This window comes from Pyrus communis, chromosome 16 (genome assembly GCF_041283825.1).
Source record: "Pyrus communis isolate YQ-2024b chromosome 16, ASM4128382v1, whole genome shotgun sequence".
NCBI classification, from domain to species: Eukaryota; Viridiplantae; Streptophyta; class Magnoliopsida; order Rosales; family Rosaceae; genus Pyrus; species Pyrus communis.
In genome coordinates, this window is record NC_142580.1 from 22,222,204 (window position 1) to 22,235,691 (window position 13,488).

The 13,488-nt window shown below is 42.0% G+C and overlaps 1 protein-coding gene across 1 annotated transcript; it reads right to left on the minus strand.

Moving 5' to 3' along the window:
- Positions 1-1,119: 1,119 nt before the first annotated feature.
- LOC148690139 (uncharacterized) lies at positions 1,120-6,627 on the minus strand. Its single transcript, XM_088687198.1, has 3 exons — positions 6,157-6,627; positions 1,175-4,039; positions 1,120-1,131 (listed from the first exon to the last, which is right to left on the minus strand). Exons 1-3 carry the CDS (start codon positions 6,625-6,627, stop codon positions 1,120-1,122), a joined length of 3,348 nt encoding a protein of 1,115 aa, XP_088543324.1.
- Between the last annotated feature and the right edge of the window lie 6,861 nt (positions 6,628-13,488).

Consider the following 13,488-nt stretch of genomic DNA (forward strand, 5'->3'; position numbering starts at 1 on the left):
TGGTTCTAACTTGACTCAAAACTCTTAAAAACACAATCTAAAACATATTTGGACCAATTAGACACTCTAAGACAATTGGGGATTTGGTTTTTGACGAAAATCAAACAAACAAAACAAATATGTAAAATAGGCAGATTCTGACGAAATTGGTGAAATTAAATGGATGGTGAGATGGCTAGGAGGTTTTTCTCCACACATGGCATACTTGCATACAAAATAATCTCCAGTTGCTTATTCGATGAATTTATGAACCTCAACACCCCAAGTTAATTAGGTACGCTTAAATTAACTCTCAGATTTCCCTTAGGTCATTGAATTGAATGGAATTAGCGCATTGCAATCAAATTATTCCTTAAAAGTTTTCTATATGAAAGCGCATGATAGAAAGACAATCAAAGATCATTAGGTTCTATGGAAATCATAGGTGTTGACGAGGCATTCATAACTATGAAAGCGCATGATACTTATGCCAAGAATTCACTTATCATAATTGTGACCAACAATCTTAACTACTCATGAATATAAGTTCCCAACGATTAGGTGAAGTTCCCTCATACCCTAGCATCATGTTTATGCATGCAAATCAAGCGTGCACTCTCAATTCATATACATAAGCAAGTTTTAATTAAAACAGATAAGCAAATTGAATTCATCATTCATGAAATCACAACTAAAAGTAATCAAATCATCATGCAAATATAACCATGGTTTCGAAATTCCCCCCTAGCCAAAGGGGGGATTAGTTCCTCATGCTTGCACAACAAAAAGTATTGAATTTAAACATTGAAATCATAAGAAAGAATACACCTAAATGCTCAGCAATTCCAAGATGGATTCGATGCACAGATTGGCTCCTCTTCCTCCTCCTTGTTGCGGCACAAAGTTAGGGTGATAGAATTGGTGGTTTTGGATGGTGTTTTCTAGTTTGGAGGGATGGAGGATGGTTGATTATGGTGGGGAAGGGTGCGGCAGAGATGTATGGATGTGTAGGGAGGTGTATGGATGTGATGAAATCCATGGTTAAACACTCCCATGGTCTTGATGGGGTGGGAAGCGGTTCCAACAGTCCTCCCGGTGGCCTTTGTTCCACTTTGTCTTGTTGGCACACAAGACAAGTCTTCACGTAGGAATCTACATTATCCCGCATTTGGGGCCAATAATAAGCATCACTCACCAAGGCCAACGTGCGGTGAGTGCCAGGATGTCCTGCCCACATCGAGTCATGGCACTCCTTCAGGATTTCTTTCCTTAAGCTTCCCCACTTTGGGACGTAGATCCGCTTGCCCTTGGTGTATAGCAAGCCGTCTTCAAGCCAAAACCTTCTTGTCTTCCCTTCCTTGACAAACTCCACAATGTTCTTGGCTTGGACGTCATGTGATAAACCTTCTCGGACACGGCCCAAGAGATGGCTTTGCGGCTTGAGTACCGTGGCCATTAACTCTACTCGTCTACTTAGAGCATCGGCCACCACGTTCTCCTTTCCTTGCTTGTACTCTAGCTTGTAATCAAACTCCGCCAAGAACTCTTGCCACCTTGCTTGCTTAGGTGTGAGCTTTTGTTGGGTTTGGAAGTAGCTAGTGGCAACGTTGTCCGTCTTGATGATGAAGGGAGTACCAAGCAAGTAATGCCTCCAAACTCTAAGGCAATGGACGATGGCGGTCATCTCCTTTTCATGGGTCGTGTACCTCTTCTCGGCATTGTTTAGCTTGCGACTTTCATAGGCTATCGGATGTCCCTCTTGCATCAACACTCCTCCTATGGCAAAGTCGGAAGCATCAGTGTGCAACTCGAATGGCTTACTAAGGTCGGGCAACCTTAGTACAGGCTCCTCCATTAGGGCCTTCTTCAACCTCTCAAAGGCCTCTTGACACCTGTCCGTCCATTCCCATGCCTTGTTCTTCTTAAGAAGGTCTGTTAAGGGTGCCGCTATAGCTGAGTACCCTTTAATGAATCTCCGATAGTAGTTGGCTAGCCCCAGAAAGGATCGTAGTGTTGGTACCTTGGTCGGCGGTTCCCACTCTTGAATGGCCTTGATCTTGCCCTTTTCCATCATAAGTTTCCCCTCCTTTATCTTGTGGCCAAGAAATTCTACTTCTTTTGTGGCAAAGGAGCATTTCTCCTTCTTGACATAGAGTTCATGCTCCCGAAGGGTCTTGAACACTATGCGCAAGTGCTTGACGTGCTCCTCCAATGTCTTGCTATAGATAACGATATCATCAATGTAAACCACGACAAACTTGTCAAGATAAGGATGGAATACCTTGTTCATCAATGTGCAGAATGTTGCAGGGGCATTGGTCAGACCAAATGGCATGACTTTATACTCGAACGATCCATATCTGGTCACCATCGCCGTCTTCGATTCGTCTCCAGGGGCTATCCTCACTTGGTAGTATCCCGATCGAAGATCTAACTTTGTGAAGTACCTTGCTTCACCAAGTTGATCGAATAAGTCGGCGATCAACGGAAGTGGGTACTTGTTCTTGATGGTAATCTTGTTCAATGCTCTATAGTCGATGCACAACCTTAGGCTACCTTCTTTCTTGCGTTGGAACAAGACGGGTGCACCATATGGGGACTTGGAGGGTTGGATGTAGCCAGCATCAAGTAGCTCGTTGAGTTGCTTCCTCAATTCCTCCAACTCGGGTGGCGACATCCTATAAGGTGATTTGGAGGGAGGTTTAGCACCAAGCTCCAACTCAATCGCATGGTCGACCTCTCTCCTTGGTGGCAACTTCTTTGGCAGTTCCTTAGGCATCACGTCCGCAAACTCCATAAGGACTGCTTCCACTTGGCAGTTCCCGTACTTCTCCTCCCCTTCATTTAACATTAGGGTTGCAAGAAATGTGGCCTCGCCTTTCTTCCAGGACTTGGCAAATTGCATTGCCGACAAGTGCTGGGTACACTTTTTGGCTTGCCTCTCCAATGGCACCAGGCAAGGTTGTCTTCCGTCGTCCAAGATACAGAAAATATTGTAGAAGGGAATGGGAAAGGCTTGTACCTTGTCCATGAACTCTAACCCAATGACTACGCCATAGTCGTCCATCTTGACAATGGTGAAGTCGATTTTTCCCTTCCATGCGCCAATGACTACTTGTACATTGCGCGCAATTCCGACGATGGGGGTGGCAGCGGAATTTACCGTCTTCACGCTACCGGGCTCCTTTGTGACTCGGAGGCCAAGCCTTATAGCTTCCTCCGACGTCATGAAGTTGTGGGTTGCTCCCGTATCCACCAACACACGCGTCGTCTTGTCACCAGTCTTGACGTCGACGAACAATGATCCTCCCTCAACTTGAGCCTTAGGTTGTGGAAGGGTTGTTTGGATGGCATTCAGCAGACGGATGCATCCCATCCTTGCATCGTTACTCTCCTCGGCCTTGTCCTCCTTGAAAGCTATGGCCTTAAGGGCGTTCTTTTGTGGGCAATCTCGCATCATGTGAGGGCCGTTGCATAAGTAACAAGTGGGTTGCCAAGACTTACCCTTGCCTTTGTCATGCTTATCGGCTTTCTTCTCCTTCGGTTTGCTTGTCTCAGCCCCTTTGCTTGTCTCAGCCTTATCCTTCGGCTTATGTGCTCCCCCACTTTTCTCATGGTTACCCCTCTTCCCCGTGGACTTGGAATCACCTTGGTGGCTTGATCTAAACTCAATCAAGGATTCGGCGGCGGCAATGGCATCAGACAATGTCTGCACGTGTCTCCTTTGTAGTTCGAGTTTTGCCCAATTTTGCAGTCCACTCATGAAGTACATGAGCTTGTCTTCCTCTAACATATTGGGCACCTCGAATAACAAACTCACGAAGGTGTTGACATAGTCTTTGACGCTCCCCGTTTGCTTGAGCCACCTTAGTTTCTCCTTGGCTTCGTACTTGGCATTTTGGGGATAGAAGTGTAACATAAGATCTTTCTTAAATTCATCCCAAGTGGTGAGGGAGAACGTACCTTGTTCAATCTCCATGCTCCGGCGACGCCACCACATAAGGGCATTGTCAGCTAAGAACATGGTTGCTGTTGCGATTTTGGACTCGTCATCTTCAAGCTTCAGGTACTTGAAGTATCGCTCCACGTTCCACACTGATGCGTGATTTTATACGCACACAAATTAAACCCTCTTTTTGTCAATTTGTAGTATAAGTGCAAGTAGGGATCGTTCTGGACCGGGGATTAGGAGGGATTGTTAATCACTTGGATTTGACTAAAAAAAAACACAAAATAAAATACTATACTAGACTCAAATATTGCAAAACTAAACTTTAAAACACTAAAACAAACCAAAAGATTCAAACAAGTTCAAAAGACTCAAAACTCTTAAAAACACAAACTAAATTGATTTTTAACTAATTTGACATTAAAGTAAAGGGGGATTTAGATTTTAACGAAATTAAACTAAATGAACAAATTGCAAATTAAAGCAGAATGTAAATATGAAAATGATAAAATGGAATGAATGGATGATAGAATAGCTAAGGGGTTCATCTCCACACAGGTTACACTTGCATAATAAAATGATTTCCAATTGCATTTCAATAAATCATTAATTCTCAACACTCCAAGTTAATTAGGTCCGCTTAAATTAACCGTCAAGTTTTCCTTAAGTTAATGAATTGGATGATTGCATACGACAACCCAAAGCATTCCTCACAAGTTCCCTACATGAATTGCATAATAGAGATACAAGCAAGAATCATTAAGTTCTTTGAAAACTATAAGTGTTGACGAGGCATTCGTTACTATGATTGCATGAAACTTATGCCAAGAATTCGTTTAACGCAATTGTTTATAAGCAACCTCCACTACTTGTGAATATAAGTTCATAACGATTAGGTGAAATTCACTTATATTCTAGCGTCAAATTCATGCATGAAAATTAAGTGTGCACTCTCAATAAACATACATAAATAGGTTATCAATAAAACAGTTAAACAAATTGAATTCACAACTTATGAAACGTAATTAGAAGTAATCAAATCAAAATGCAAGCATAAACATATATTTCGAATCACCCCCTAGCTAAAGGGGGTTTTAGTTCCTCATTACGTTGAAATCAAAGAAACACCTAAACATTCCAACAACTCAAACTTGAATTGTATGAACGTTTAGGCACTCTTCTCTTCCATTCCTCATACGTACAAAACAAAGAGAATTGAATTTAAACTTTGAAATCAAAGAAACACCTAAACATTCCAACAACTCAAACTTGAATTGTATGAACGTTTAGGCCCTCTTATCTTCCTCGTTGTTGTAGCACAAGGTCTAAGGTGAGGTTTGGGGGATTATGGAAATGGTAGAGGAGTGGTGTTTGGATTATAAGGGAAGGGGGACTCACGGCTAAAGAAGGTGGAGAGTGAATGTGGTGTGTTATGTATGAAAATGAGATGTCCATGAATGAATGAATGTAAGGGTATTTATAGGAGTAGTGGAGGGAACATATGGCTATGTCATTTGTAGGTGAAGTAGGTGGATGTTGTAGGTGAAGTAGGTGGATGTTGTAGGTGAAGTGGATGTTGTAGGTGAAGTAGGTGGATGTTGTAGGTGAAGTAGGTGGAAGTGGATGTTGTAGGTGAAGTGGGTGGATGTTGTAGGTGAAGTGGGTGGATGTTATGTTAAGTGATAAGTGATAAGTGATATGATATGTGGTTATGATATGATAAGTGGTTAAGTGGTGATGATAAGTGATAAATGATTAAGTGATATGATATGTGGTGATGATAAGTGATAAGTGCATGTGGGTTAACTAATGAAGGAAATGCATGTGCAATGACAATGTGTTAGAATGGATGTGTGTTATGCATGGCATGATTGGGATTAGGAAAGGTTTAAATGTCCTAAAACTAAAGAGAACAAGGTTCCAACACTTTGGCTCCAATTAGGTCTTCAATTTCGTCCAACACTTTGGCTTCAAGCATAAGCTATCCGTCCTTAGCCCAAAAGTGCTCCAAAAGTCTCCAAAATGCATCTTTTTGCTCCTTTAGCCCTTTGGACCTACAAACACACGAAAATAGCTTAAAGTACTAAAATAACTAAAGAAACATAACGTAAATGTACGAGAACAAGCCATTTAAGTCGCATAAATATGCTCCTATCACACACGAATGTGTCGAGCTCTTTTGCTTCCCTTTTCCCATTATAGGATTTGGGTTTAAAGGAGTCGATTACCTTGGAGTCCAACGCCTTGATTTCCCTCGGCCCTTGCACGAATTGCTTCACGACTGCTTCTTTACAAAACGCCACATCTCCCTTAAGTTCTTTTGTGTCTTTTATCTCCTCTTGAAGCGCCACAAGCCTTGCCTCCATGTTGTCAAGGTGAACCTGGACTTCCCTCCGCATCTTGTCTGCCATGGTATTGAGGGCGCCAAGGAGCTCATCTCGTAGCCCTTCCACCAAGCCACGCAGTTCATCCTTACCATCGTCCACCATGGTTTGGATTTCCTCCTTGTCGATAACGTCCTCATCAAGTCGAGTATCGAACTCGAGTATGGTTCGTTCCACCTTCTCGAGTCGCTCCTCCATGGTCTCCATCGATGCTTGCAAGTCCTTTAACTTTGGCTTGCTCTTGGCAACATCTTGGACCTCGGCAGTACGCTCCCTTGGATCGGAGACTCCGGACACCATCTCTCCACTTGCCATATCCTACTTTCCTTCAAGTGATTCACGAGCTTGGCTCTGATACCAGCTGTCACGGGATGACTCTTTAAGCCTTCCGCCCGTGCGGCACTTAGACTTGAAACCTCGATGAACAAGCTAAGTAAGCCTTTGAAGCCTCGCTTCCCCGGATTGAATCACAAAGAAAGCTAAGATAGCTTGGAGAATGCTAAGATCACTTAGAAGATGGGAGAAAGGAAGCTTTGTATTGAAACTTAGGAGAGCTTTACAATTGCTTACAACTCTTGGATGCTTTGGCCAAATGGCCTTGCCTCCTATTTATAGGCCTAAGTAACCTCCTCAATGGAGGGTTCTAGAATTCCCTACTTACATCCAAAAATATCTAGAATAGTTCTAGATACAACTTGCCTAATCTAGATTGTTCTAGGTGAGGCTTGAATTTGTACACTTGTGTGGATTGTTCCGGAATGCCCTAGGTTATCTGGAACGCTCCGCCATGTTCTTGATTTCTCCGGGATGTTCCGGAAGCTTCCATGAAGACAAGGCTTTATGGGCTTAGATATATGATGTCTTGGGCGTTTTCTTTGTTTGTAACATGTCACCCGTGACATAAGGATAGTTTGATGGTGTGAATGGTTTGGGGAGTGATGGAAATGGAAGAGAAGTGGTGTTTGGATTTGTAGGGAAACTCACGGCCAAGGGGATGTTTCTTGGTGTGAATGGATGATTTTCTGAAATGTGGAAGAATGAAATAAGAATGAATGCAATGGATGCTTATTTATAGGTGAAATGGGGGGAACATGACAGCTAGGAGGGAATGTGGCTGCATGTTTGAATGATTAAAGGATGCATGTGGGTTGGAATTGCATGTGCAATGAATATGTGGCTGCATGTGCAAGGGGACAATCTGAAAATGCATGTGAAAGCATGTGTTGGCTACAATGATGAAATGGATGGGAGTGCATGTGGCTTAATTAATTAAAGGGAGTGCATGTGCAATGTTTTAAAGGATGGAATGCAGGTGAATATGATGGAAATCTGATATGGTGATGGGAGATGCATGTGGCTGATTTATGCATGTGATTAAAGGGAGTGCATGTTTGAATGATTAAAGGGACATGTGGGGGTAGAAATGATGAATGAAATGCATGTGAATGACAGCTAGATTGAATTAATTAAAGGGAGTGCATGGCAAGGTTGTTGTTGGTGCAATGATGGAGGAACAAGTGCATGTGGCTGAAATGTGGAAGGTGTGTGGCTACTTCAAGTAGGAATTTGATAGAAGCATATTTATGCGCCTTAGTTAGCTAGTTCTTATGCATTTATGTTGTGTTTTCTTACTTAATTTAGTGTTTAAAGTCATTTTCGTGTGTTTATAGGTTCATATGGCTAAGGATGCAAAAGGATGCCTTTCGGAGCCTTTTGGAGCAAATTAGAGATTGGAATGGATTGCATATGCTTAAAGCCAAGTAGATGGACGAAATTGAAGACCAAAGGAATGAAAATGAAGAACAAAGAGTTCACATTCATCACCAACACAACCATGCATCCACACATTCTTTCTCCATCATTGCCGTGCAAAACACCATCATTGCAGCCACATGCACATTCCACTTCATCATTTCAGATTTCCACCATCAACAAAGAACCATTCATTAATCATTTACACTTTAATCATTCAACCACATTCACACATCACCCATTCACCTTTGTGCCATGCTTCAACCTTTATTCCACATGCACTCCCTTTAAATAATCAATCCACATGCACCCTAGATTCTAATCAGCCACTTCACATGCACTCCCATTCTTTAATCCATTCAGCCACTAGACATTATCATTGCACCACATTCACCCCTTTCTACACACCAAAACCGTGCACATGCACCATTCAAACATAAACCCATTCACCACCAGAAAACAACCATGCCGTGAGTTCCCATTCCAGATTTCCAGCATTCCCTTTTATTTTCTGTCAAAGCACATGCATCTCCCATCACCATTTCAGCTTTCCACCTAATTCCTAGTCATCATGTTCCCCCCATTTCACCTATAAATAAGCATGCATTGCAGCCACAAACCACACACTCTTCCATTTCAGAAAACCATCTCTCATACACATTCATTCACGCCAGAAATTCCTCCCCTCTCTCTAGCACTACCATACTTCACCATTCTTCATATTTTCTGCCCAAAAACACTCCTTACCTTCCCCTACATCCATCCCTACCCTAAACACATCCTTCTACATCATCCAAAACCCCCAAAACTCACCAAAACCCCTTGTGCAGCAGCAACTAAAGGAGAAGAGGCCTAAACGTTCATACAATTCAAGATTGAGTTGTTGGAATTTTTAGGTGTACTTCGATTCTTGTTTTCAATGTTTACTTTGTTATTACTCTCTAAGTTTGTTGTAATCATGAGTGGCTAAACCCCTAATTAGTTAGGGGAAAGTTTGAAGCCATGAACATGTTTGAAATATGAATTGATTTCTTCCAATTGTGATTTGTTAATTTGTGATTGCAATTCAATTATCATGTTTATTAAAGACTTGTTTTTGTATGTTGATTAGGGATGCATACTTAGTCTTCATGCATAAACTCGATGCTAGTTTATAAACGAGTTTCACCTAATCGTCACAAGTTTATAAACATGAGTAGTGAAGGTTGCTAGTCACAACCGCGTTAATTGAATTCTTGGCAAAAGTATCATGCATTCATAGTTACAATTGCCTCGTCAACACTTATAATTTTCATAAAGCATAATGATCTCTCATTGTATCTCTTCTATGCATTCATGTTGAGAACCATTGGAGAATGATTTGAATTGTCGCATGCATCATCCAATTCAATAACTTAAGGAAAATTTGAGAGTTAATTAGTGCATCACGGTTAACTTGGGGTGTTGAGCATCATAGTTAATGAAAAACAATTGGAGAATCGATTCATATATAAATGTGTCATGTGTGGAGAATGGACCTCTAACTAATCCATCCATCATCTTGTTTCTCAAATCCGTTTATACAATCTGCCTAGTTTATTAACTTGTTTTATTTAATTTAATTTCGTCAAAACCTTAATCCCCCTTTACTTTAGTGTCCAACTTAGTTAGAAAGTGTCTTAGTTTGTGTTTTTAAGTGTTTTGATTCAATTTGTTACACAAATTCGTCCAAATTCACCAAAGTGTCCAAAACTGCCCAGAAAGTGTTTTTAAGGCAGTTTTGAGTGTTTTGGGTGATGTTTGAGTCTTTTGGTTTGTTTTAGTGTTTTAAAGTTTAGTTTTGCATTCTTTGAGTCTAGTAAGTGTTTTATATTGTGTTCTTACGTTTTTAAGTCAATTTCACATTGATTAGCATCCCTAGTTAATCCCCGGTCTAGAACGATCCCTATTTGCTCATTTACTACAATTGTCATCCATAGGGTTTAATTTGTGTGTTTAACTATTTTCGCATCAAATTTTGGCGCAGTTGCCGGGGATTAGCAAAATTGCTAATCCCTTGTGTTTTTGCCGTATGTTTTTAGTGTAATTTACCTAGTTTTCTCATTTTGTTTTGTTTTCTTGGTTTAGGTACTAGTGCATGACGCGGAGTTCTCAAACTGTGCATGCACATATCTTGGACTTTAACGACGATTTTGAACGTGATTTGAGAAGAAAGAGGAGGCATCCCGAACCTAGTGAACCTAGTTCAAGTTCAGAGGCCGAATCTGAGTTTGAAAGTGTGGAAGAAGAAGTTATGGCAGCAGACAATCGGACCATTAAAGAGCTTTCGGCCTCGGGGTTGGCCAATGCCGCACCATTATGCATTCAATACCCCGCGGCTGCCCAAGGCAAGACCGATGAATTCGAGTTGAAGTCAAGCTTGTTGCACCACATTCCGAAATACCATGGGCTTTCCATGGAAGATCCCAACAAGCATCTCAAGGAGTTCGAGGTTGTTTGTTCGAGCATGACACCCATAAATGTCGATGGGAACATTCTAATGATGAAAGCTTTTCCATTCTCTCTTGTGGAAAAGGCTAAGGATTGGCTTTATGAATTGGCACCCGGGACCGTTACTTCTTGGGAGAGCATGAAGAGAGCGTTCTTGGAGAAGTTCTTCCCTACTTCAAGAGTCATTCTCTTGAGGAAGAAAATTAGCGGAATACAACAAAGTCAAGGAGAAACTTTTCCGGCATACTACGAGCGTTTTAAAGCCCTTGTTGCATCATGTCCTCAACATCAAATGAAGGAGGAGCTTCTCCTTCAATATTTCTATGAGGGCCTTCTTCCCATTGAAAGGCAAATGCTCGATGCTTCGGCGGGAGGTGCATTGGTGGACAAAACTCCTATGGCAGCCAAGACCCTAATCGCAAACCGTGCTCTAAATGCACAACAATATGAAGGACTTAGGCAAAGGGACCCCCCACGGCAACAAGTGAATGAGGTAAGTTCTCAATCCGACCTTCAAACTCAATTAGCTAATCTTACTTCTATTGTGTCTCAGATGGCCGAAGGAATGAAGATACAAGGACCGATTGTATATGGTGTATGTTCTATCCAAGGACACCCTTCGGAAAAATGCCCACAATTGATTGAGAATGGGGGATGGGAGAGTGCAAATGCTATTGGATTTCCGAGCCACAATCAACCAAGGAATGATCCATATTCCAACACATACAATCCGGGTTGGAGAGACCATCCAAACTTCAAGTGGAGGGAACCTCAACAACCTCAACAACAAGGAGGCTTTAGACAACAACCCCCGGGGTTCTACACCAAGCCATTCGGCCCCAATCCAAACCAAGCACAACCTGCCCAAAACAATCAAGGTACGTCGTTGGGAAATGAAACACTTCTTAAATTACTTACCAATTTGTCTCAGGGGCAAGAGGATCAAACCAAAGCCATGCAAAACCAAGACAAAAGGGTGGATCACTTGGAGAAACAAATTGGGCAGATTGCGGAATTTGTAGGACAATTCCGAGACAAAGGCAAGCTCCATAGCTCAACCATTGTCAATCCAAGGGGAGGATTCGAATCTGCCAAGGCAATCATGTTGAGAAGTGGTAAGGAGGTCGGAACCACCCCAAGCACGTCCAAAACAAGTCAAGAAGAGGACGTGTTGCTGCAAGAAGAGGAGGAACAAGGAATAAAGGCCACGGCAAGGGTGAAAGAATCTTTGCCGCAGCCCCCTATTGTGCCAAAACCGTCCAACATGCCTAAGGTAAGTCCAAATTCGACTTTGTCAAGTTCTATTCCACTAAACGTGCCCTTTCCTAGCAGGTTTAGGCAATCAAAGAAGGAGGAGAGTGAAAAAGACATTTTGGAAACCTTTAGGAAAGTTCAAGTCAACATTCCGCTCCTTGATGCAATCAAGCAAGTCCCTAAGTATGCCAAGTTCTTAAAAGAGCTTTGCATCACTAGGAAGAGGATTTCGACCAAGGAAGTGGTGAAGGTAGGTGAGAATGTGTCCGCCATCTTGCAACGCAAACTACCTCCCAAATGCAAAGATCCGGGTAGTTTTACCATTCCTTGTGTCATTGGTAACACTAGATTTGAATCTGCCATGCTTGATTTAGGTGCTTCTATAAATGTTATGCCATATTCCATTTATGCATCTATGAACCTAGGAGTGTTGAAAAATGATGGTGTTATCATACAATTGGCCGATAGATCTAATGCTTATCCAAAAGGAGTTTTGGAAGATGTTTTAGTGCAGGTTAATCATTTGATCTTTCCGGCGGATTTCTATGTTCTTGAGATGGATGAATCGGATCATGCACCCTCGCTGCCCATTCTACTTGGAAGGCCATTCATGAAGACGGCCCGGACTAAGATTGACGTGTTTAATGGAACTTTGTCCATGGAATTTGATGGGGAAGTGGTTAATTTCAATCTTTCTGATTCCATTAAGTATCCTAGTGAAGATCATTCATGTTTCTCTATTGATATTGTTGACTCTTTGGCGCAGGGATATCTTGAAGATTTGAATGACGATGCACTTGAAAAGGTCATTACAAGAGGTGTAGAAGTCAAAACCAAGGAGGCAAGCTATATGCAAACCCACGGCACACTTGAACTACCCTATGCCGTGCCTCCTAGTGAGGAATTCCTTGAAGTAGTTGCTGCCCTTGAGTCATTACCTAAACATGAGGGAAAGTTTCCTAACCGTGAGTCCATTCCCATTTCGACTAACAAATTGCTTCCATCCATAATTCAGGGACCTATTCTTGAACTCAAACCTTTACCAAGTCATTTGAAGTACATTTTCTTGGGGGAAAACGAGACACTACCTGCCATCATCTCTTCCTCCCTCACGGCACAAGAGGAGGAGAAATTAGTTCGTGTATTGAAGGAGTACAAATCTGCCCTAGGTTGGACATTGGCCGATATTAAAGGTATAAGCCCTACAACTTGTATGCATCACATATTTCTTGAGGAGGGGGCCAAACCAACTAGAGAGGCTCAACGCCGTCTTAACCCTCCGATGATGGAAGTTGTGAAAAAGGAGATAATTAAACTTCTAGATTGTGGAGTTATTTATCCTATCTCCGATAGTCGTTGGGTTTCACCTATCCAATGTGTGCCTAAGAAATCTGGGGTAACGGTTGTGGAGAATTCCGAGAATGAGCTTGTGCCTATGAGAATTCAAACCGGTTGGCGGGTATGCATTGATTATAGGAAGATAAATTCCACCACAAGGAAGGACCATTTCCCATTGCCGTTCCTAGATCAAATGTTGGAAAGGTTAGCAGGTCATTCCTTTTATTGTTTTCTTGATGGTTATTCCGGTTATAACCAAATTGTCATTGCTCCGGATGATCAAGAAAAGACCACTTTTACTTGTCCCTTTGGAACGTTTGCATATCGACGCATGCCATTTGGCTTGTGTAATGCTCCTGCCAC

What these genes read in the sequence shown, in the direction of transcription:
- LOC148690139 (XM_088687198.1), bottom strand. Translation starts at nt 6,627, where the DNA reads ATGGCAAGTGGAGAGATGGTGTCCGGAGTCTCCGATCCAAGGGAGCGT. An exon ending in TCAAGGCGTTGGACTCCAAG is followed by an intron (nt 4,040 to 6,156) that starts GTAATCGACTCC and finishes AAGTACCTGAAG; the next exon opens with CTTGAAGATGACGAGTCCAA.